Below are 24,685 nucleotides of genomic sequence, written 5' to 3' on the forward strand. Positions count from 1 at the left end.
CCCAGGATACGCTTCCGCAGCTGCTTTCATTTTTCTCTTTCAAGGCTGGGTCAAGGTTGAGGCTTAACCAGGTGTGACCCCATTACAGAGCCAAACGTGTGTTTGAAGTCTGTCCGGGTATTAGTCGGGGTGTGTATGTCAGTGTGATGCCCGGAGCTCAGACCGGGTTCTCTGTCACGTGCCCCTATTTATTTTCCCAAAGTCTGCCTCCCGCAATCCAGAAGTGCTGTGTCAGCCCACCGCACTTTGGGTTTAGTGCTTTATGTGCCTGCCTGGAGGCTCTTATTTCCAGCTTGATATCAGAGACTGAGTTTGGGTTTCAGTTTTCTGTTTCCCGTCTAAGCCCTTGTCCTCTGTGGGAAGATCAGCTGTTAGCACTTAGGAGGAGGCACACGCTCATTCTCCTGTTGAAATTGTCTCTTCTCTTGACACATAGGCAGGAAAGAGGAAGCTGGTTATTAACAGCTGGCTTCAAGTGACTCCCTTTGGATGTATTTGTGTGCTACTTCTTCTGAGATTCTGTAACTATAGTATTTTTTCTAAAATAACAACACTATTCTTTTTTTCCCTAACTGCATTTCCTTTTCCGAGAGGAGCTGATGGATGTTGGTGTTGGTGGATTTTAACTTACTTAGTGGGAGGAAGGGAAAAAACATTCCTGATCTCTGATGCATCAGAGAAGTGCTAAGTACCTTATAACTTGTTTAGTGTCTGATCCATAGTTTTTATTGCAAATGTGTGGCTACTTAAGTGTCTTCTCAGAAGTGTTTGGTGGTTGTGATTTGCCCTTAACTTCACAGGAAAATATTCCATCAGTCAAGCTCTGAAAATGTTTTCTTTATTTTTAGTGGTGCTATTCCTAGTGCAGCCATCTATTGCTCTAGTTTTGAAGAGTCTCCTTTGGGGATTTTGAGTTGGCATATAGACAAGCTATATATCCACAGTCATCAAAACCTGGGAGGAAAACAAGCTCTTCATCCAGAGATTGTTTCATTGTTCACTCTTTGAGATGAAAAACAAAGAAAATTAAAACTTGTAGACCCTACAGGAAGTTTAGTTCATCCTGGCAACTTCCTTGTTCAGGGTGGTTAGGGTCTGGTGTTGGTCAAAATGGCTACACTCAGTCTCTCTCGACCTTCCCTTTCTGCCTTATCCCTACATTGGAACCATAGAGGTCATCTAGTCTAAACTATTTGCATTTCAGATTGAGAGAGTGTGAACCTCAGAGAGGGAAGTGATCTCTGCAAAGTCATGTAGGGTGGTGATAGAGACTGAGTTGGAGCAGAATTTGCTGGGACGGCTCCCTGTCCACCCTATTAGACGTTGGGTCTTGCAGCCTCTGGCTAATTTGCCAGACTCTTGAATCCCTGCAATTGCACCTGGCTGGCATTGCTGGTGGTGTGACAAATTCCTAATTCCTTTTAGATATTTTGCATTATTGAAAGTGGTTCAGAAAGTATATGTCATTAGCTCCTTTTATATACAAAATGACTGTATATAGAAAACTGGGAGAATAGAGGAGGAAAAGAAATCATGCCATAATCCTTTGACTATTATACAGTCACACTCAGCATTTTGGCTTCCTTTTGTCATGTATGTTTCCCCTTGCAGCTCCTTTCTTACACTGCCTCAAACCTGGTTATATGGGCCGCTCGGTAACCACCAGCTAACATTAAAGCCCAAGTGTTTTTCTATGTTGCTTCAGAATCTTGAGGGTTTAGTGTCCCAGCACCATTCTGCTGGCTAGATGTTGCATCATCCCTTCGTACTTTCCCAGGGTGTTCTGGATCCTCCAGTACTGAGTACCTTGGGTGGGTTGCCCACAAGTGGAACCTGAGGCAGGATTCTGTTGTGTGTGATTTACCAGAAGGTGCTCTTCTGGGAAGTAGGTGTGAAGTAAAATAAAATCTTAAGCCCCCCAGCTGACTGAAGGGACCCCTTCTTGGCCAAAGGGACCCCAGAAATAACCTAAAGCTGAGTTGCCGTGAGAAGGGAGGTCAGACAAGCCTCCTCATATCTCCTTCCCTTCTTGGAGGTGTCCTTTGTAACTCATTACCAGGCCTAAGGCTGTGTGCGACAAAGCTTAAATCACACTTGCAGGTCCCAAATTTACTTTGGAGATTGTGAGTCCTAACTTGTCTCTGATTAACAGGCTTTTTTATCTTAAAACATTCCAAGCCTTTAGACAAAACTTCATTTCTTTAATTACAAATCAAGGAATCTTTAAGCCCACCTACACCCTGTAAGCCCCCCCCCCTTGATATCCTGTCTTTTCAGGCCAACCCAGTGTATGCCTTCCATGTATTGATTTGTGACTTTATGTGTAATAACTGTCTCCCTGAAATGTATGAAACCAAACCGTAACCCAACCACTGTGAGTCCACTTGTTCCTACTTGGCTCAAAATAAACCTCTCTAAATTATTTTACAGAGTTTGGGTTCTTTTCTGTTGACATGGGACAGGGAAGGGAAGATCAGCAAGGTGTGGTCTTGGATAAAGTCTAGCCCTGGGCTGACCCACCTGACACTCTGGAGTGGAATTACACTGTTCCCCCTGGGGGAAAAGGGTGTTGTGCGAGATCTCAGGCCTCTGGATGAAGCAGCCCTGCTGCAAAGTGTGAGCGGCAGCGTGAGATGAGGGCGGGTGTGGAGCTGGTAAAAAGTTTCTGGATGCAGCACCCATGGCATCCACTGTTCTGAGCTGTGCCTAGACTTTTCCTCCTCCCTCCCTGTCCCTGAAAGCCTCCTCTGGGTACCCTGGAGTTGCCTGATGTGTTTGCCAGGCCTGGTCCTGTACCAGGGTGCACCCTGTCTTGTATGGTCCGGGCAACTTCTCAGCCATGGGTGTAAAGATTGTTGGGCAGGCAAGTGGGAGCCCTTTCTGGGCCAGGGAGGGCATGGGACCATGCTGTGGAACGTGACCTTGTGCTGATCCCAGGCAGCTCAGATGACCATTAGGGAATCAGTGGGCATGAAAGACCCCCGATCCGTTTCTCTTTGCTGACCAGTGACTATGGGAGGTCACATGCCAGCACCACCCTTGGGTATGGACATCGAGGGTCCCTCTGCCTGCCCCAGCAGGAGGAAGCAGTAGGGAGTCACCTTGCAGCCTTTTGTCAGTAAAGTTGGGGAGGAAGGTGGGGGAAGGGTTTCCTTGGCTCTTCCGGAGAACTCGCAGCATACTGACCCCGGCAGGCCTCATTTAGCCCAGCTGCATTCTGCAGGACTCAGGGCTCAAAGCCTCCAGGACAGAGGAGAGGCACTTCCTGTGCTGGCAACTAGACAAGTGAGGCAGCAGGGCCTGAGGGAAGCTGGCCCCAAAATTAAAATAAAAAATTTACAAAATGGAAACATAACCAAGAAAAGCGAGTTTCATTCAACTGGGGGCCTGCCAGTCTACCTTTTGCACCCGTTCATTTTGCCTTCCCCGATCCCATTCCTGTACTTCTCCTCCCTGGGTCAAGAGTTTCTCCCCTTGCCACCCATTTGTGTGCACCCTTCACTGTTACACACCTAGATCAAATCTCTTTCCTCCTTTCTTCTGCCAGGGGCCTTAGAATCACAGGCTTTGGCCTAGTGTGGTGTCACCTAGGGTCCTCTTTGGCGTCATTCCTGGCAGTTGGAGGGAGGGGCGGAGATGCCAGAGCTCCTGCAGGGCCCAGGAGAGCACAGTGTAAAGGCCTGTCCTGCCTGAACGCAGGACAGACATTGGTGGACCGTGAGTGTTTCACGAATAAATAGGTGACAAATACCTGTGACTCCTGCTGTGAGCCAGGAATTACTGGAGGTCCAGGGATGTGATAGGGTAGGAGCAGGTGATGCCCTGCTTTTGTGGGACTCATGGTTGATTACGGGAGTTAAATAATTAAGATGAAATCGATGGATGCATTTAACTTAAGAATACATCTGTGAGGGAAACAAAACAGCATGCTGAGATCAGGACTGCAGGAGATGGGGTGGGTTTTTGGGTAGTGTGGTTGGGATAAGCCTCTTTGGAGTCAGACTGGGACCTGAGCCGGTGTAGCTGGAGGGAACAGCAAGTGCAAAGGCCCCGAGGAGGGACTGAGCTGGGACTGAGCTGGTCAGAAGAGCACAAAGGAGGCACAGTTGGTGAGGGCAAGGGTGGTAGAAGGGGAGGTTAGAGAGGTTGGCCGGGCGGGGCCGTGTGGGCCCTTGTGGGCTGTGGTTAGGAGACAGGAAGGGGATTGCCAGGTCAGGTGCTGGGTGGGGTTGGACTGGGCCTGGGTTTCTGGGCCTTGTTCTTCCCCTGCACCCGGCCCCCGGGGCTGCTTGCATCTGTGGCTCCCACAGGACTGGAGAGGACCTTGCCCACCTCCCTCTACCAGACCCACAGCGGGGAGGTGCCAGGAAGTATCTGTTGACTTGAGTCAACCTGGAGCCTGGGTTGTTTTCTTCCTGCTTCCTTTGTGGGTTCCCTGCTCTGCCTGGGCTCCGACAGCCCTCAGGGTAGCTTCCACTCTGCAGACCCTGCCTCTGTGCACCGTGAGGGGTGGACCCTGCAGGTGGATGGAGGGTGGTGGGCTGTGTTGTCCACTGCCCCACCCGTTCCTGTTCTTTGTGCAGCTCTCACTTCTCTTTTTTTCTCACTGTTGCTTTCTGGCCTGACGTCCGTCCGGTGTCTCCAGGTTCCCCTGTCCTCTGCCTGCCTCCTGCCTCCTGTGCTGTGTTGGGGAGAGTGGGGCACGTCTCCCTCAAAGGCAGCGCCTCCCAGGCACTGGCACATTCTGTGTGACAGCCCAGCCTTGGGCGACAGTGGATATGAGAAAGATTCATTGTTTTAAAATTCACTGTCAATGCTTTAGATTTCCTCAGCATAAATGTTTTCTTCTGGTGCCAATATGTTGTTTAAATTTTTTCTTTTATTTAAACTGTGATAAAATATATATATATATATAACAATTTACCTCCGTAACCACTTTTAGGTGTAGAATTCAGTGGCATTAAATACATTAACATTGTTGTGCATCCATTACCACCATCTGTCTCCAGAACTCTTTTTATCTTCCCAAACTGAAACTCTGTACCCATTAAATAACTCCCTATTTCCTCCTACCCCGGCCCCTGGCCCCCACCATCTTAACTTTCCTTAACACTCTCTAATATTTGCCTGTCTTCCGAGAGAGCAGACAGATGGGCTTAGAGCCTCTGCAGGCAACAGTGAATCTAGTGACACTGTGTTTTGTTTTTTTTTTTTGAGACAGAGTCTCACTCTGTTGCCCGGCTAGAGTGAGTGCCGTGGAGTCAGCCTAGCTCACAGCAACCTCAAACTCCTGGGCTTAAGCGATCCTGCTGCCTCAGCCTCCCGAGTAGCTGGGACTACAGGCATGCGCCACCATGCCCGGCTAAATTTTTCTATATATATTTTTAGCTGTCCATATAATTTCTTTCTATTTTTAGTAGAGACGGGGTCTCGCTCTTGCTCAGGCTGGTCTCGAACTCCTGAGCTCAAACAATCTGCCCGCCTCGGCCTCCTAGAGTGCTAGGATTACAGGCGTGAGCCACCACTCCCGGCCCTAGTGACACTGTTTTGATTCATCAGGGTGTATGGCAGACAATGAGTATTCTATTTATACTACTGTATAAAGTTTCCTTTTAAAGTACTATTTTTAGTAAGGAAGAATCAATTTAAAAGAACAAAATAAGAAAAGGTTACAAGTGGAACCTGGGTGCCAGTGCACTCGGGCAGGTGGCCAGCAGAAAGCCCAAGGGTGGGGAAGGGCTGTCGGAAGGTTCAGGTGTCCAGGCAGCTGCCCCTGCTGGCCAGAGACTGCAGACCCTGGGCAGCAGGTCCAGAGGCCGGGGCTTCCAGGGCTACAGTGTGTGGAGGGGATGGCCAGAGGGTCCCAACATAGGAGAACCAATTTTTCTGTCAAACTCTTTGCATATTATTCCCCACTTAATCCTAAGAATGAACAAACAAACAAACAATAAACCCAAAACACCCCTTTGGTTTGAGTGACTACCCACTCTGCAAATGAGGATCGAGAGATGAGGAGCCTCACAGCCAGTTAGTGGCAGAGCCGTGTTCCAAACCAGGTCATCGACTTCTTTCTGAGAGCCTTAGGTGCCTGAGGAAATGAGCCAGCACTGCTCAGCTGACGCCTGGTTACCTGGTCTGCTTCAACAGAGTTTTAAAACATCAACGACACTTTGAAAAGGCGGTATTAAGAATACATTTGGGCCGGGCGCGGTGGCTCACGCCTGTAATCCTAGCACTCTGGGAGGCCGAGGTGGGTGGATCGCTCGAGGTCAGGAGTTCGAGACCAGCCTGAGCAAGAGCGAGACCCCCCTCTCTACTAAAAATAGAAAGAAATTATCTGGCCAACTAAAATATATATAGAAAAAAAAAATTAGCCGGGCATGGTGGCGCATGTAGTCCCAGCTACTCTGGAGGCTGAGGTAGTAGGATTGCTTAAGCCCAGGAGTTTGAGGTTGCTGTGAGCTAGGCTGACGCCACGGCACTCACTCTAGCCAGGGCAACAAGGCGACACTCTGTCTCAAAAAAAAAAAAAAAAATACATTTGGAGGTGGAGGCTGACACAGGCAAAAGTTAAGGCTATTTTCTGCTGGCGTCTGGGGCCCCAGCCCCTCGTGGGCCTTGTTTTGAACAAGAGGGCACGACAGTGTGCAGACCAGGGAGCTGGAGCCAGAGCCACATGTCACTGAGGCCCTTTTCTAGGGATGTGGCCTTAGGCAGGTCACCTAACATCCATGCGAAGGTTTCCTGATGTACCAAATAGGGGTTTTGATAGGATTGTTGTGAGATAAATGAAGTATTTGTGATGTATTTTACTTTTGCCTGACAGCGTGGAATAAATGAAAGTTACTGTTGTTTTTAAATATAGTACCAGTGGTCTGAATTAAGTAAGATGGTGAGCTCTAAAGAAATTATTCCTGGCGGCGGGTGTGCAGATTTTATCTGTCCAGACTCTTTCAACTATCTGTGACAGGAAACCCAAACTAAAAGGTTTAAATGAAACAAAGCTATGTTTTGGCTCATGAAAGGGAAATGCCCAGGCAGAATTTGTTTCAGACTTCATGTCACAGAGGCTAATGTGATGTCACCAGGACTAGTTCTTTACTTCTGTGTCTTGGTTTTGGCCCCGTACTTGCTGGGGAAGCAAGATAAGAGCTTTAATGCTATCATCTCCCAGCTTCAAGTCTGGTAGGACGCAAGCCACAGCACCTATTTTGATTGGACTCTCCTAGGGTGCATGCTCTAGTCTGAACCCCCGTCTGCGGATGAGGGAGCCCGTGGCTCTGATGGGCCAGGCCGCATCAGTCGTGTGCCTCTCAGCCTCCAGAGGAGGCGTGGGCGCTCTGGAGCCTCATGGACTGAGAGCGGGAAGAGGTGGTGTCTTAGTCCATTCTGGCTGCTCTGACAAAGTATAGGCTGAGTATCCTTTATCCAAACTGCTTGGGATCAGAAGTGTTTGGGACTTCAGATATTTTGGATTTTGGAATATTTGCATATATATAATGAGATATCTTGGGGATGGGACTCACATCTAAACATGAAATTCATTTATGTCTCATATATACCTTACGCACATAGACTGGAGGTAATTTTATATAATATTTTTAATAATTTTGTGCATGCAACAAAGTTTGTGTTAAGTACCTATGTGTTTAATTTTCCGCTTATATTGTCATGTCAGTGCTCAAAGGTTTCAGATTTCAGATTTTGGACTTTCAGATTAGGGATGCTCCGCCTGTACCACAGACTGGGTGGGTTATAAACAGCAGACATTTATTTCTCACAGTTCTGGAGGCTGGACGTCTGAGGTTGGTGCCAGCGTGGCCAGGTTCTGGCAAGGGCCCTCTACTGGGTCGGAGAGGCTGCCCCCTTCTTGCTGTGTCCTTACATGGTGGGAAGGGACGAGGCAGCTCTCTGTGGCCTCTACTGTAAGGCAGTTAGCCAATCTGTGAGGGCTCTGCTCCCATGACCTAATCACCTCCCAGAGGCCCCACCTCCCAACACCATCACCTTGGGGGTGAGGAGTCAACATAAGAATTTTGTGGGACACAGACATTCAGACCACAGCAGGCAGGTACCCACAGAAAAGTTGGGTGCTGTTACTGAAACAGAGGTGGAGGCTGGGCAGCACATGTCCCCAGCAGGAATGACCCTCACGAGTCAGTGTTTGCCCTGCTTGCCGGTTCACCAAACTCTGCAGACCTGGGGTGTGCGGGGAAGCTGGTGTGATCTGGGAGGACGTCGAGAATGGAGCACACAGCGTGGCCATGTCACAGCTGCTGAGCTCAGGTCCAGCAGCTGGCAGGTGGGCACACCTGACCTGCTTGCTGCATGTAACTTTTGGGATGGTTCTGAAAACACTTGGAAAGGCAGGCAGCCTACCATGCCTTTTGTTGCACTTGGTACACTGGTAAAGTTAAGTTGGTAATTAAAAACATTTTCATAAAGAAAACTGCAGGCCCAGATGGCCTGGCCTGTTAATTCTATGAAACAATTCAGGAAGAAATGATCCAAGTGTTTTAAAGACTGTTTCAGGGGAGACAAAAGGAGTAATCATTTCCTAGCTCATTTGTAGGAGCCCTGTGTTATGCTTATTGCAAACCTAACGAAAACATTACAAGGAAAAAAAAAACCCACAGACCAAAAGCACCAAATTCTTTGACAAGATACTAGGTAATCAAATCCAGAAAAATATAACAAGGATGCTATATCAGGACCAAGTAGGGCATATCCCCGGAATGCAAGGTTGGTTTAATTTTTTTTTAAATCACTGTAATTCATCATATTATCAGAATAAGAAAAGATATACAATAGTCTTGAGATGAACATGCATCACCCCTTCATGATAAAGAGCCACTCCTGCCTCAGGTCTCTGCTCACATGTCACCCTCTGTGACGCTTCCTCTGACCGTCCTGCTGAGAATTGCAACCTTTCCCTTACCTGCTTTATTTGTCTGTAGCCTTTATTAGCTAATCCATATAAACTCATTTTGTTTATTCCTGTTCTCCCATTAAAATGTGAGCTCCACAAAGGGAGAGACGAATGCCTGTTTTGTACTTTGTTGTGTCCCTGGCACCTAGAACAGCGCCTGGAACGTTGTGAATAACTCAATAAATGTGCTTTCAGAGACCTCACGGGGAGCCAGTGGTGCTGTGGGTGAGGAGAATGGGGACAGTCCGTGGAAGAGTTGTCATTTGCCGTGAGCCAAGAGGGTTGGGCAGCATAAGGCAGGTGAGAAGGGTGTGTGAATTGGAGGGAACAGCATAGGCAGAGGAACAGAGGTAGGAAAGTGGGTGGGGTTGGGTGGGGCGGAAGAAGCTTCGGAGCAGAGATTAGATGTCAGATGGTTCAGGGTCTTGCCGGCAGTGTGACCTTGGGCCTGTAACCTTGTCATGGTTCTGAGGATGTAGGTGGTTGGTAGTGGGGAAAGGACCTGACCTCAGGGTATCAGGGGTAGGCTTCCTTCAGGGAAGAGGAAGGACAGGCAGGACAGGTTTAAGCATGAATGATCACAGTAGGGAAGGACCTGCATTTCTTTTTTTCTTTCTTTCCTTTTTTTTCGTTTTTTTTTTGGAAATGGGGTCTTGTATGGTTGCCCAGGAGTTGGCCAGGGACTGCAGGTGTGTACCACTGTGCTCAGCTTTCCTTCTTTTTTTATTTTATTATTTTTTTTGAGACAGAGTCTCACTTTGTTGCCCGGGCTAGAGTGAGTGCCGTGGCGTCAGCCTAGCTCACAGCAACCTCAAACTCCTGGGCTTAAGCAATCCTACTGCCTCAGCCTCCCGAGTAGCTGGGACTACAGGCATGCACCACCATGCCTGGCTAATTTTTTCTATGTATATTTTTAGTTGTCCAGATAATTTTTATTTCTATTTTTAGTAGAGACAGGGTCTCGCTCAGGCTGGTCTCGAACTCCTGACCTCGAGCGATCCACCCACTTCGGCCTCCCAGAGGGCTAGGATTACAGGCGTGAGCCACCGTGCCCGGCCTCCTCCTTTTTTTAAAAAGCAGAATTGTGCCAAATATTGTAGGACCATAGCCCCCTCATTTGGGAACTCCCTCCTTTTTCCTAAATTTGATAACTGTGATAAGAGCTTTATATTTATTATCCCATCTAATTCACCACAGCCCTTTGCAGTAGGCACTATTTTTATACCCATTGTGCAGATGAGGCTCTGGAGGCCCGGAGAGGTTAAGTTGTTCACTTAGGGTGACACAGCTGGTGAGTGGCAGCACCCTTCTATCTTATGACTTCACCTTCCACCAGATGCCAACAGATGAGAGGACTGAGTGAGCCATGGCCCCGTTACTGAGTGCTACTGCACTGCTTGCACTGGGGTCCCAGGGAAAGGCAGGGGCACCATTCCTGACTGTGGAGCCTGCCATGTGTGCCTGGGGGGCGTTGGTGAGTGGGAGGGTGGGGCACAGGCACTGCCCACCAGCTGAGATGCAGGGAAGAATGACGGACGCAGGAGGAGCAAGTGTCCTTTCTGAGGGGTGGTAGTGACTTTAAATTAGGTGGCCAGGGGAAGGCCCTTTAGCAGAAAAGCCTCACGAGCCAGGTTCTGTGTCTTTGGCTGTGGAGCTGGTGGACCTGACTTCAGTGGGTGGCAGGTGACAGTGCTGGTGTCTCAGCTGCTCAACCCTGTGTGCAGACTCTGCCCTCTCCACTTAGTGAGTGCATGACTGTCCCTGAGCCCTGCGTCTCTGGCCCCATTGAGAGCGTGGGCCGAGCTGTTGCACAGCCCACATGTGGCCCAGAGCCTGCACTGCTCAGGGCCTGTGTTAGCTGTCATGGCCACACGCATCATCCAGCAGTTCTCTGTTCCTCACGGTGGGTCTACCCAACCAGAGAGAGAGAGTCCTATATGGTTTTTAGAGCTGGTATCGATGCTGGAGGTTTCCCTTGCCACTGTCTTCCCAGAAATGTTAGGAAATTGCAGCTTATAACAGAACCAGCAGCAGAGAGAAGGCATGATTGGCGTGGCAGGGCTTGGTTTCCCTTGACCCATAGCTCCCTGAGGTGTCCTGGGGAGTGGTGTGCTTCCCAAACTGCGGTCACTTTGTGCCACTGTCAAAATGCAGCCTTTTTATGTACTACCTCTAGTAGAATTTACTTAACATTTCCTTCAAAATGACTCACTTTTTAAAACATTGACATTAACATTTATGAGCTCATGAGTTTGGTGTATTTGTTTTTCCTAAAACACTTCAAAATGAATATATAATAGTTAAAATACGTAATGATTCAATTAAAAAATAGTTCATTTGTGCAGCATCTAAACCTCTCTGGTGGTGTGTGTATTATACCCTGGGGAAAATGCTCATATAGTGGGAAGTGTCTGATCTGGAGTTGCCAAGACCTAGCTGTGATCACTGGGCCCACTGCTTACAGCTGTGTGGCTTTGGGCAAACTACTTGATCTCTCTGAGCCTCAGTTTGGTTTTTCTCCGTAGGGCTGCTGGCGGATTAAATGATCTGATGGATATGAGTATTTAGCTCTGAGCTTAACACATGGTGGGCACTTTCCTCAGTTCTCCTTCTCATTTCTTAGACCCTCCCTCATTAGTCAGGGTTTTCCAAAGAAACCAATAGTGCGTATGTATTCTCTCTGTATATGTCATATATATTCAATAGGGTGTATATATCCTGTACATCTCATATATGCTTGTATATTTGTGTGTGTGTGTGAGAGGGAGATTTAGTATAAGGAATCGGTTTACGTCATTATAGAGGCTGACCAGTCCCAAGGTCTGCAGTCAGCTGGAATCCCAGGAGAGGTGATGGTTCAGCTTCAGTCTGAAGGCCGATGAGCTCGGACCTGAAACAGCTGACGTTTCACTTTGAGTCTGAAGGCAGGAGGACACTGATGTCCCCACTCAAGACTGTCAGGCATGGTGGGAATTCTCCCTGACTCAGCCTTTTGTCTGTTCAGGCCTTCAACTAATTGGACAAAGCCCGCCATGCCAGGGAGGGCGTGTGCTTTACCCAGTCCACCGGTGTGAATGCCAGTCTTGTCCAAACACACCCTGAGAGAAATAGCCAGGATAACACTGACCAAATATCTGGTCACTCTGTGGCCCAGTCAACTCAATGCATGAAATTAACCGTCACAGCTCTGCCAGAACACTTTTATTTTTTCATGAAAAAAAAAATTGTGCCTGGATATCTCAGTGCTCTCAAGAGATGAGCTGTTCCTGCCTGCTCTCACCTGTCGAATCTCCTCCCGCACTCCCCGTCTCTCTCTGCCTGGCTCGGTTTCAGTAACCTCTGTGTCTGAAGAATCACCTACCCTCCCTCAGTGCAGACATCAGTCTTCTCTGCCCAGATCCTGGAAGGAGAAACATTCCCACATTGCACATGGGTGGCCAGCTCTTCCATTCCCAGACCAGGAAAGAGTCAGCCTGAATCTCCAGGGGCATGCGTAGGGTTTGTTAAGGCCCTTTCTGAGTACTGTGAGATGCAGAGACAGCCCGGAGCAGGAGGGGCGCTTCTGTGTGGCCAGGAGGTGACTCAGCAGAAAGCATCCCACCTTTGGAACACCTGTATCCCAGCCTGGTCCTTGGCATGGCCTGAAACCAATCCCCTTTTCCTTCTGAGCCTCAGTTTACCTGTCTGTAAGATGAGGGCATAGCACTAGTTCTTTCAGTTACATCCAATATTAGAGGGAAGATATTTTTATTTAGAAGTTAGAATAACACACAAAAAAAGAATAATGGATACCTATATCTCTACCATCAGAATTAACCATTGTGTAACAATGTGTATATTTTTTTCCAGTCTGGTTTTTTTTTTTAAAGAAATAAAATGAATTCCCCTTTATTGCTCTCTTCCTGGTTTCCATCCCCACCCCCCCAAGGCAGTCTCCACTTTGAGTTTGGTTCGTACTTTTCCCTTTATAATTCTCTGATGGATAGTTTCTAGTGTGCTTTTTAATCCAGCATTGCACACTTCCTGTGGGGAAGGCAGGATGGGTGGAGGCCCTGCCTTACAGATGAGGACACATAGTTGGTGGATTTTGTGGTTCTTTTGTGCCCCTTAAAGGTACCCCCAAAGCTAGGGTTGGGCTCAGAATATCTGAGAAGGTGGTCAGATAACTGAAAAGAACTCTTGTGCTGGTAACAGAAAAAACAGACTAAACTGCCTCAAACCCTCTGGTAGACAGTGAAATAAGCTCCTGCTGCTTCAGATGCAGGGTCCTGAGCAGAGAAGACCCTGGGGGACTGGGGTGGGGCGTGGCAGCCTTCTGTTGGTTAGTGCTTTCCTTTTTCCATCCTCCCTGCTCCCTGGGGGAGGACAGAGCTGGACCCCACTGCACAGAGCTCAGCCATCTGGGTGCGTGGGGTGCAGGGATTCAAGCCCAGCGTGGAGGTGGGGCCTCCTGAGATGGCCCAGGGCCAGCCTTCCCAGGCAAAGGCTTTATCTTTTCTCCAGGCTGCAGTTCTTGCTGTGTAATCAGCCCTCAGCACTCTACAGGTGTTAGAGGATGTCCTCAGGGACCCCAGGAGTGAAAAGCACTGTTTGCTTGTGGGGCTCCTCCATCAGGAGGTGAGGCCTGGAAGCTGGGCCAGCATGGGAGCCACTCACTACATGAATGTCTGTGTCCCCCGAAATTCTTCTGTTGAAACCTCATTACCAAGGTGATGACATTAAGAGGTGTAGAGCCTTTGGGAGGTGATCAGGTCATGAGGGCAGGGCCCTCCTGGGTGGGATTAGTGCCCTTTTATAAAAGAGGCTCCAGAAAGCTCCCTGTCCCCTTCCACCATGTGAGGACGGTGGTAGGACAGCCGTCGATGAACCAGACAGTGAGCCCAGATCAGACACCCGATATATCGGTTGATCTTGGACTTCCAGCTTCCAGAACTGTGAGCAATAAATTTCTGTTGCTATAAGCACATCCCCTACCCCTGCGTTTATGGTATTTGGTTATAGCAGCCCAAAGGGACCAAGATGCGTGACTGTGAGCACTTAAAATGCAGCCAATGCCATACGTCTGAATCATATTTGGGATGTGTTGGGGTAAATAACACATATTATTAAAATAACCTGTAACTTTTAACAAATATGGCTGTTTAAAGATTTTTGAGAAATTGGGATGAATAAGCAGAACACGGGATTTTTAGGGCAATGTGACTGACTATTCTGAATGATACCATCATGGTGGATACATGATGTTATGTGTCCAGACCTATCCAGACCCATGGGGTGTGCAGTGCCAAGCATGGGCCTTCGTGTGACTGTGCTGCCATGTGGGCTCCTCCGTTGTCCATCCCCCGGGTGGACCACTCTGTGCATTTAGGGGGCAGGGGGCTTAGGAGACTTCTATACTTGCTGCTCAATTCTATACTTTTCTGCTCATATCTAAAACTGCTTTAAAAAACAAGGTCTATTAAAAAGTTAATTTCACCTGATACTTTTTTATATGGCAATTAGAAAATGAAAATGTGGTTCGAGTTATGTGTCTGTCGTACAGGCCTATCTTAGGCCTGTATCCGTCCTTAACACAGCCCTGCAGCATGGCATGCACAAAGTAAAAGGCGTGTTGTTTGCAGCCAGGCTCTGAAGGCTGCTGGGGCATCTCAGTGGCGGCTGGGGGCATGGGGGAGGATGTTGGGTTTCTCCAACTTGGAGGGAGAGCTCTTACCTGTGTTTATTGACACTCTGTCTGAGATTAAGCCTGGCTCCCAGGGCCACTGAATGAGATGTACCACACTGATTCTCAAAGGTGGGAGTGGGAAATGATAAATCTTTTTCTAAAAATAGACTTTATTTTTTTTATAGCAGTTTTAGGTTCACAGCAAAATTGAATGGAAAGTACAGAGTTCCCATAGACTCCTGCCCTTCAGCACACGTGGCCTCCCTGACTCGCAGTGTCCGACCAGAGAGGCACACCTGTTACCATCAATGAACCTGCATTGACACATCATTGTCAAAGAGTCCAGAGGGTTCCCTCTTGGTGTCACATGTTCTGTGGGTTTGGAAAAGTGTGCAATGACATGTATCCACCATTACGGTACCACACAGAATAGTGTCACTGCTCTGAAAATCCTCTGTGCTCACACTAAGAGAGTAACTGGTATGTGGCTGCTTCTAAACTCTACACTATATAGGTTTTGCCAGTTTTGCCACTAAAGTCTTTTTCTGCTCCCAGATTCAATCAGGATCCCCTGTTGCATTTATTTGTCATGTCTTCCTGGCCTCCTCTGGTCTGTGTAAATTGTCTACGTTCCTTGTTTCCGCAGGCAGGTGTGTGTGTGCGGGGAGGAAGTTTAACGCCCCTTGAAAATTATCTTAGGCCTCAAAAGCTGTTCACAGTGAAACAATCTGTTTCTAGCTTGGTTCCTTCTCTCACTTCTCGTCTATGTACGCACATACGCTCTTCTTCCCTTGGTCTCTGAAATGCTATTTTCTTAGAAGAAATCAATGAGGGGATCACAAATGCATGTCCCCAGGGGCTGAGGTTTCCTTCTCTAACTGATGGATGAGGTTTATTTTCTGGGTACAGCAGCCCAGCGAGTGCAGGTGGTGTTGAGCGGTCAGTGTGCTCAGGTGTGTGGGGAAATGCCTCCTGGGCCTGCCTGGCTCTGGGAGGGACACTTGGGGAAGCCCGGGGACTTAGAGATGTCTGTGTGGGTGTGTTCTGCACCGCTGCTTTCTAATGCCAGGAGTTTTTTTACAAGTCTCCTGAATCCCCAGAATGCTGATGTTCCGGTGAGTTTAAGCAAAGGTTGGGGAGGACGTGGAGAGTCAGACGCTGTGTTAGGTGCGGCCCCGAGAGACAAGCGCCGGACGCCCTGCTCTGGGGACCCCTCCCTGGGGCCTTGGCCGCACTGAAGCTCTGAGGGTAGCAGGCCCACCGCTTCCTGCTGCAGGGCCTTTTGCCTGCTGGTTCCCTGGCCTCACCCCCCGCGGCCCTGGATCATGGATGAGAAATCCAGGGGCTGACACTGGATAGCTCCCCGTCACACCGTGGCTTCCTCTTATCATCCGCGTCGGAAATGGTCTCACAGACTGTCCTGATTCACTTGTGATGTGTTTGCCTGCCTGTCTCCCACCTTGGCTATGATGTCGGCTTCACGTGCCCTGGTACTTTGTGACTGTCATGACCACAGTTAGTAGTTAGTGATCCCCAGGGTTTGAGGAGCCCTTCTGGGGACAGAAGCTGACATTTGGGAGCCTGCTTTGTACCAGGCCTGGGCTAGAGGTCAGCTGAGAGACCCCCTTCGCACCACCTGCCACCTCACCAGACCCCGTGAGCAGTTCTCTTTCTGACGCAGAACAACTTTCATGTGTGCAGAATAATCTCAGATGGAGGCCATGCATTGATCCTCAAGGTTGTTTCCTGGTGTGGGGCCTCCTGTTTGGTTTGCTTGTGGGGGGCTGTGTGTAGAGGCCGCCGACCCTCAGGTCGTGGAGCGGGACCCACTGCCCCTCTGGGCTTGATGCTGCCTGAGACCACCCACCTCTGTTCTCTGTCTGAGTCAGGCCAGTGCCCCAGTGGGAGCCACAGCGCTGACGTCAGGGCCCCGCTGTGCCTCACAGCATAGTTCCAGAGAGTGAACACCTGTCTTGTTCCATTGCAGGTCGTCCACCCGGCCCGAGGTGGCCAGCATTGAGCCACTGGGCCTGGCCGAGCAGCAGTGCTCCCAGAAGGCAGTGGTGCAGGCCCGCCTCACCCAGCCTGCCCGCCTGACCAGCATCATCTTCGCGGAGGACGTCAGTAAGCACTCAGGGTGCCGCACGTGCTCTTGGTGGGGATGAGAGACAGAGAGATGCCCTGCTGAGACTGCCAGTCCCAGAGGCTGCTGGAGCCCACAGCAGGGCTTTCTCTTGTTGGGGGGGAAGACGCCCAGGTGGGAGGCAGATGCCCAGCAGGCAGCTGCCATCGTGGCCCACGTGCCAGCACTTTGTGCTGTTGGCGGTCTTGTGGCGGCTGGCTTTCTGCATTTCCAAATCATCACAGGCTCCCTACCCCTAACAGGTATCAACCGATCATAACGACAGTTGTCTCAGTCCACGAAATCACCCCTTTTCCTTCCCCATGTCTAATTCACTGTATTGTGGCTGTAAAATGCTTAGACAACCATACGATTTTCTATCATGCTTTTTCCCCACCCACGCTAGGACAGTTTCCATTTTACCGTAGAATTACTTGTAATGCCGAATAACATTCTTAACAGGAGGTTGCCCTATAAGCATTCCCTTATATTGGGCATTGAGAGTGTTTTCAGATGTTCATTTCAGTGTTATATATAAAAATAAATGTTTTTATATAGAGAAAGTTGGGATTCTTTTAGCATCTTTCTTAGGATAGATTCCCAGTTTTACTGGGTCACAGCATACAGATGTTTTTAAGGCTTTGGATATACAGGGCCCGTATTGCTTCCCAACAAAACAGCATTATGCACAGGTACTTTTATGTGACACCTGGAGAATGATCAGAGTAATTTTTATCACATGCTGCTACCCTCACACTTCAGAATTCCCCAGGTAATGCCATTCACGTATCTGACTTCTAGGGCAAGTGAAAAAACAAAAATCTGTGGACATGTCCACACAACACTTCCATGGTGTAGTTGATAGTCTCGTATAAGAAGCACCAGCACGAGTAAAACAGAAACAAAAACACCGGTGCAATTCCCGGTCTCAGTGTAGGGACAGGGCTTCAGGACAGAACTGTCTTCTTTGGGATGCTAACTTGTACTGTAGCCCTTGTCATCTCACTTAGTGGCTACACCCTGAACAAAACTACATTTTCCTGGAGTCCATTTTTTGCACACAGCTTTAAGTGCTGGTGCTCCAGTTGGAAGAGCAGGAGGTGGGCCGTGAATGCCCGTGAAGCCCTCACTTTCTGAAAGTCAGTGTTACCTGTCAGCAGGGGGCCATGTGCCAGGCAGCTGCTTGGCTTCCGAGGGTGAATTTGGTGCTTCCTAGAGTCTTTGCCATAGTGTAAGACCCCTGGTGGGTGGGGCAGTGGCTGGGCACTGTCCTCAGCACTGACTCATCCCCGTCTGCCCCTCTAGCCTCGGGCCAGGTCCTGCGCTGCGATGCCATCGTGGACCTCATCCATGGTATTCAGATCGTCTCCACCACCCGTGAGCTCTACCTGGAAGACTCACCCTTGGAGCTGAAGATCCAGGCCCTAGACTCTGAAGGTGAGGACGTCCCCTTCCTGTTTGTCCCTTGCACCTGCTTCTAGGCTGTCACCCCCACCATGACCAGGGCCTCTCTCTGTTCCTCTCTGCTCTTGCCTCCAGCCCTGCTGTAGGGCTGTCAGGAGGGTGAACTTGGTGCTGGGGGGATGTTGGAGAGACAGAACCCATCTCTGAGGGGGGGCCCCATGATCCTGGTGGCATTGAGCCCTGGCCAGTTGTCATGCCCAGAGCTGCAGCAGACCGTGGAGGCAGACTCTGCCCATGCATGGTGTGGGTCCTTGGTAAAGCACGTCTTTGGGCAGCCAGCATGGGAAGCTGGGAGAGGCTGGCTGGGGAGCGTGCTCCCTGTCTGGGCTCTCGGGGCTGGTTTTGGCTTCCTGGTCCAGACCTCAGAGGGTGTCTGTGTGGACTGGGGCACGTACGTCTGTGCTGTGGGCTCGGTGTGCTGTCCTCACATCTTCAGAGTTGAACGACCAGAGTCGAATAGTGGCTTGTTCTGGGCTGGGCTGCTTCTCAAGAGTCTCTTGTATGAACTAGGAAATTTTGTAGGTTAAGATTCTTGTTGAAGAAAGTAACAGGCAAAAGATGTCTTTCCCATGATGATCTTCCCAAACTCCAACTCCAAACCAAGTCTACCTTGTCTTTGAGACCTTTTTGACTACTGTAGCTCCCTTCCTTTCTTTTTAAAAATGTTTTCTAGATCAGGGTCTCTTAGCCTAGATAATATTGATTGAAATTTGGGGCTGGGTAATTCTTTGTGGTAGGGGCTGTCCAGTGCATTATAGGATGTTTAGCAGCATCCCTGGCCTATACCTACCAGATGCTAGTAGTCACAGGGGCAAGCCATGGCAATCAACAATGTCCCTGGGGGTGGGGGCAGGCAGCTGTTTTCAGGCATCTGTAGACTCCTCCTGTCTCCACTGATGTGTTCATCAGATGAGCTCCCTGAGCTCTGACACTGCTTTCTGCTCTGTGAGATTGAGAGGGTGATGCTTGCCCTGAGGACTGCAGGGTTTTGGTGAGAAGTATGTAAAGTGCTTAGCACTGTGTGGGTGCTCCGTAAATAGAAGGTGTTTTTTCTGGGCACTTTCTATGGGCATTGTCCAGGCACCAGGGATGCTACAGGGGGAGTGAGGGCCTGACTGCTGCCCCCAGGCTCTCAGACTGTGGGGGAGGCTCACATGTAAGTAAATGCTCATGTGAGTGGGTGCTGTTTATCATCCAAATGTGGGGGGACCATAGAGCTGGGGGGACTCAACCCAGGGGAGGCTGGAGGTGAGTTGTGGAGGACAGAGGTCAGGAGATGTTTCTCAGAAGACATGATGTTGCAGCTGAGTCTTGAGGAATGTGGAGTTTGCCAGGCAGGACGTTCTATGCTTGAGGAGACTACAGCATGGAGAGGGCATGGGGCACACGGGATGTGAAGGGTCCTGCGTGGGACTTGCCCTTTGTCTCAGAGCAGAGGGCAGCGGGAGAAGAGGTTTGTTCAGGGAGGTGATGGGAGCTCATCTGCAGGACTTTGGGGTGATCACTGGCTGTTCTTGGGAGGAAAAAGACCAGTGTTTGAGTGCACACTGTTCCCAGGCACTCCTCTCAGCACTCTATGCCCTAGCTCACGTTATGGTGACTGGACGACTTAGGCGCAGGGAGTGGATACAGCCACACACTGGCATGGCACACTCACACACAGAACAGATGTGTAGTTAATACGTAGCAGAGCCAGACTCTGAGCTCCAGCCTGGCCCTAGAGTTTACCCTCCTGGCCAAGGGTTGGCAAACTTCTGGGAAGGGCTGGATAGTAAATATTTTAGGCTTTACTGGCCATGTGGTTTCTATCGCTACTGTTCAGCTCTGTCATCGTTACACTAAAGCAGCCATAGGTGATATGTAAATGAATGGATGTGGCCATGTTCTAATAAAACTTTATTGATAAAAACAGGCAGTAGGCCACATTTGGCCCAGAAGCTGTAGTTTGCTAACTCTTACTCTTGACTACTTTGTTCTGTTTCCTGCCTTAAGTCACTTTAAAAAACAAGGTTGTGTTTATTTTTATTAAGATTTATATAACATGAAATTCACCTATTTAAAAGTATATTACTTAGTGTTTTTTCAGTATAATCACAAAGTTGTGCAACCATCACCACTGCCTAGTTTTAGTAGTAATGTTTCACAGTGCCTGTTTCACAGAAAGAAACCCCATACCCATTAGTGTTTGCTCCCCATTCTCTCCTTTCTCCAGCTCCTGACAACCACCAGTCTGCTTTCTGTCTCTTTGCATCTGCCTGTTTGGACACTTTATATAAACAGAAGCATACAATTCACACAGCCGCACATATGTATTAGGTTGGTGCAGAAGTAAGTGCAGTTTTGGACCATGAATTTTAAATCATTTTAACTAGGCTCAAACACATCTTTAGTAATCAAAATATGGACCATTACAATCAACACATTTATGCCAATGAGAAATAAGTTTGTTTATTCCTGTAGCCTAAAAATCTGCTTCAGGATGCCATGAACTCTTGGAAAGCATTTTCTGCATCCTGCTGGATGTGGAAGCATTTTCCCTGCACAAAGTTGTCAAGATGCTTGAAGAAGCGGTAGTTGGTTGGCCAGAGGTCAGGTGAATATGGCGGATGAGGCAAAACTTTGTAGCCCAATTCCTTCAACTTTTGAAGCATTGGTTGTGCGACCTGCGGTTGGGCGTTGTCATGGAGAAGAATTGAGCCCTTTCTGGTGACCAATGCCGGCTGCCAGTGTTGCAGTTTTCGGTGTATCTCATGGATTTGTTGAGCATACTTCTCAGATGTGATGGTTTTGCCAGGATTCAGAAAGCTGGAGTGGATCAGACCAGTAGCAGACCACCAAACAGGGACCATGACCTCCTTTTGGTGCAAGCTGGGCTTTGGGAAGTGCCTTGGAGCTTCTTCTCGGCCCAACCACTGAGCTGGTTGTCACCGGTTATATGAAATCCACTTTTCATCGCATGTCACAATCCGAGAAATGGTTCGTCGCTCTTGCACAGGAGAAGGTGACACTTCAAAATGAGGACATTTTTGATTTTCGGTCAGCTCACAAGGCACTCACTTACCGAGCTTTTTCACCTTTCCGACTTGCTTCAAATGCCGAATGGCCATAAAATGGTTGACCTTGAGTTCTTCAGCAACTTCTTGTGTAGTTGTAAGAGGATCAGCTTCGGTAATTGCTCTCATTTGGTCATTGTCAACTTCCGGTGACCGGCCACTGCGCTCCTCATTGTCAAGGCTCTTGTCTCTTTTGCAAAACTTCTTGAACCACCACTGCACTGTACGTTCGTTAGCAGTTCCTGGGCCAAATGCGTAGTTGATGTTGTAAGTTGTCTCCGCTGCTTTACACGACCCATTTTAAACTGGAATAAGAAAATCACTCGAATTTGCTTTTTGTCTGACCACATTCCATAAGTGTAAAATAAATATAAAATAAACGGCAAGTACTAAGTCATTAGCAAGAAATGTGCATTAAAATGATGTATAACATAACCACATTTAAGAATGTATCCCAATATCAAATGGCAAATTTCTGCGATGCTAAAACTGCCATTACTTTTGCACCATCCTGATATGTACAGTCCTATGACTGGCTTCTTTCACTGAGCATAGTGTCTTCAGAGTTCATCCACGTTGTAGCATGGATGAGTACTTCATTCCTTTTTAAATTTCCAAATAATATTCCATTGTTGGAATACACCATTTTGTTTATCCATTCATCAGTTGATGGAGTTTTTGGTTGTTTTTACTTTCTGGCTATTATGAATAATGCTGCTATGAACATCCATGTACAAGTTTCTGTGTGGGCATATATTTTCATTTCTTTTGGGTAGTCACCCAGCAGAATAATGGCTGGGTCATATGATAACACTGTAATTATCTTTTTGAGGAACTGCCAGACTGTTTCCACGGTGGCCGCACCATTTCACATTCCCCCCAGCAGTGTATGAATGTGCCAGTATCTCCACGTCCTTGCCAACGCTTGTTACTGTCTATCTTTGTGATTGTAGTTGTCATTTTTTTTTCTTTTGAAGAGACAGGGTCTCACTCTGTCACCCAGGCTGGAGTGCAGTGGTGTCATCATAGCTCTCTGTAACCTTGAACTCCTGAGCTCAAGTGGTCCTCCTGCCTTAGCCGCCCAAAGTGCTGGGATTACAGGTGTGAACCGCTGTGCCCAGCCAGTGAAGTTATTTTAAAGTCACTTTTTTTCCTGAGTGTGTGTCCTTCCTCAGGCAGCAAGTGATGTCAGGAGTGGGAAGGTGCCTTCTCCTGGCCTTCTGGACCCACTGCTGTGCCAGGACAGATGCTCAGCAGCCCTTGAAGGTTACCTCTCCCGCTTCCCCCACTACTCATGTTTTGATGGCACACGCAGCCAGTTCCAGAGTAGGAAGTCACCCGTTCTGCAGAGACTGTGTCATTCACCAGTAGCCCATATCAAGGCTCCACCTTTGCAGTAAAGACATGGTTACCACTTCCTCATTATCTACTATAAGAATGTCATGCATTCTAGTGGGTCTTCCCCTCCCCAAAATACCTTGACAATTACCTTCATCATCCCTTTTGCCTTTTTTCCTGAGCTTGTGACCTCTCTTCTGGTCAGAGTCTCCTTTTTGAAGACAAACTTGACCCTTGTAACTTTGAGGACCTTGCAGTCTCAGAAAGGACGTACCTGATCTAGATTGCTAAATGTTTGGCAAAAAAGACTCCATAGCTCAACAAACATGGTTAGGTGAGTGCCCGTGAGTGCCAGGCGCTGTGCTAGCCCCTTAGTGAATACAGCCTCCTATTGTACTTATAATGCCTGTTGTGTAGACAAGGAAGCTAAAGCCCAGAGAGCTTAAGCAACTTGCCCGTGTCACACAGCTCATGGGTGACTGAGCAGGGGCTAGGACTCGGGATAAGTGGCTCTGTGGCCTGAGCTATTTTATGCTCAGCCGCTCTACCTGTCTCCTGCTGCATTTTTTCCTGGGTATCCGGGCCTTCTGCACATGAGATCTTCCTTTTTCACCAGAAGCTGTTTGTGGTCAATTTTCACAGTTATTTCCTAGCCCATGTGTACTTCTGTGCATCAGCAGAACTGGATTAGCTCAGGGTCCCCAAAGACACCCCTTTGCCACCTTTTGTTAGGCCACATGTTCTGCCCAAAGCACTTTTGTCTTCCTGAAGCCCACATTCCTCTGGGCATTCCCCCTCGTATATCCCCTCCAGGGGGCCCTCGCTGGCTGCCCAAGGTGGGACTTGCTCCTCCCTTCTGACATCCCTTAGCTCCTCACCAGCACCTGCCTTGGGGTATGGGGCATTATCTACTGTGTCTTGTCACATTCGCCACTCGGAGGACAGAATTGGGGTCACTACATTCTTTCCCACTCTTCTGTGTCTGACGCTGGACTTTGGGCCCAGCAGGCATCTGGTAAATGATTGTTAAATTGAATTGCTTAATGATTCCCTGTGGCCCTCCTGGGACCAGGACAACAGGGATGGTCTCCGGGGACCAGACCCCTGGCTTTCCTGGTTAATATCAGCAGTTGGCTGTGAGGTGAGACTTCAAGGTCAAGGAAGGGCTCTGTCTGTTGCACACAATAGGTACTAATAGCTTCTTTGTGAATGGAAAAAGCAAAACTTGAGTTAGAGGTTTAGTCATTTGGCCTCCTTCCTCCCCTTAGAGGTTGCCCATCTGCCCCAGGCCATGGAGGGGGTAATGCCCGATGGACTTGGCCACAGCCCAAACCGGTTGGGACTTGGTGTTGGTCCAGTAGCTGTCGGGCCTATGCGTGCCTTGAGTTGCAGGGGGGCTTCTGAGCCTCTCTAAGGGTCTGCACTCAGCCTGGAGTATCCCCACACCCCTAGGGAGCACTTTCTCGGGCTCCGTGCCTTCTGGCACTTGGGTTTGCCTTCTGGCACTTTCCCCTGCCTTTTGAACACAGGGCGCTGCATTCTCACCTGCATGGAGCACTGCAAGTTCTGCAGCCAGTCCTGCCATGCGCATTTGCCCAGTTTGGTGTGGGAGTTGCTAGTATCTGCTCTGGGAATTGTCACACATTCAGCTCTTCATTTCAGTGTGGTGGACTTGCAGGAGATACTGGGGGAAGCACAGATGATGAAAAGCAGAACTCTATGTGCAGCCACTGAGATGTCCAAAGACATGATTTCCTGTCTCTGTTTTCCCTGGTCAGAGACCCCTCGACAGGGCCTTCCCACCTCCATCTCCTTGCCCGCGAGTGGGCCATAGTGAAGAGTACCAGACATGTCACGGGGGTGCTTTCTCAATTTGATCTTCCCATGGGTTGATCAAATGCCAGCCCCACGGGTTGGTATTTTCATTTCCACCTTACAGAACAGAAAAGTGGTACTTGGAGCTGACCTCATGGAAACCCCAGGGTAGGTGTTTAGGACACTCTTGTGGTGTTTGGATGGATGTGTGTTAAGGGAGTGGACTGCCTAATGGGCTTTTGTATTGAATTTCTGGTCATTGTTTCGCAAGCTAATATGAACATAGGGAGATCCATCCT

General features: G+C 48.8%; 1 protein-coding gene across 3 annotated transcripts in view; it reads left to right on the forward strand.

The window, feature by feature from the left end:
- The window catches only part of LOC123638121 (nuclear pore membrane glycoprotein 210), a 110,743-nt gene that overhangs the window by 1,219 nt on the left and 84,839 nt on the right, over positions 1-24,685 (forward strand). For all 3 annotated transcript variants that reach the window (XM_045551490.1, XM_045551491.1, XM_045551492.1), the window contains exons 2-3: positions 16,582-16,718; positions 18,022-18,153. In XM_045551490.1, coding sequence (XP_045407446.1) covers positions 16,582-16,718; positions 18,022-18,153 — 269 coding nt within the window. The remainder of the gene's footprint in view (positions 1-16,581; positions 16,719-18,021; positions 18,154-24,685) is intronic.

This window comes from Lemur catta, chromosome 5, assembly GCF_020740605.2.
Source record: "Lemur catta isolate mLemCat1 chromosome 5, mLemCat1.pri, whole genome shotgun sequence".
Lineage (NCBI taxonomy): Eukaryota > Metazoa > Chordata > Mammalia > Primates > Lemuridae > Lemur > Lemur catta.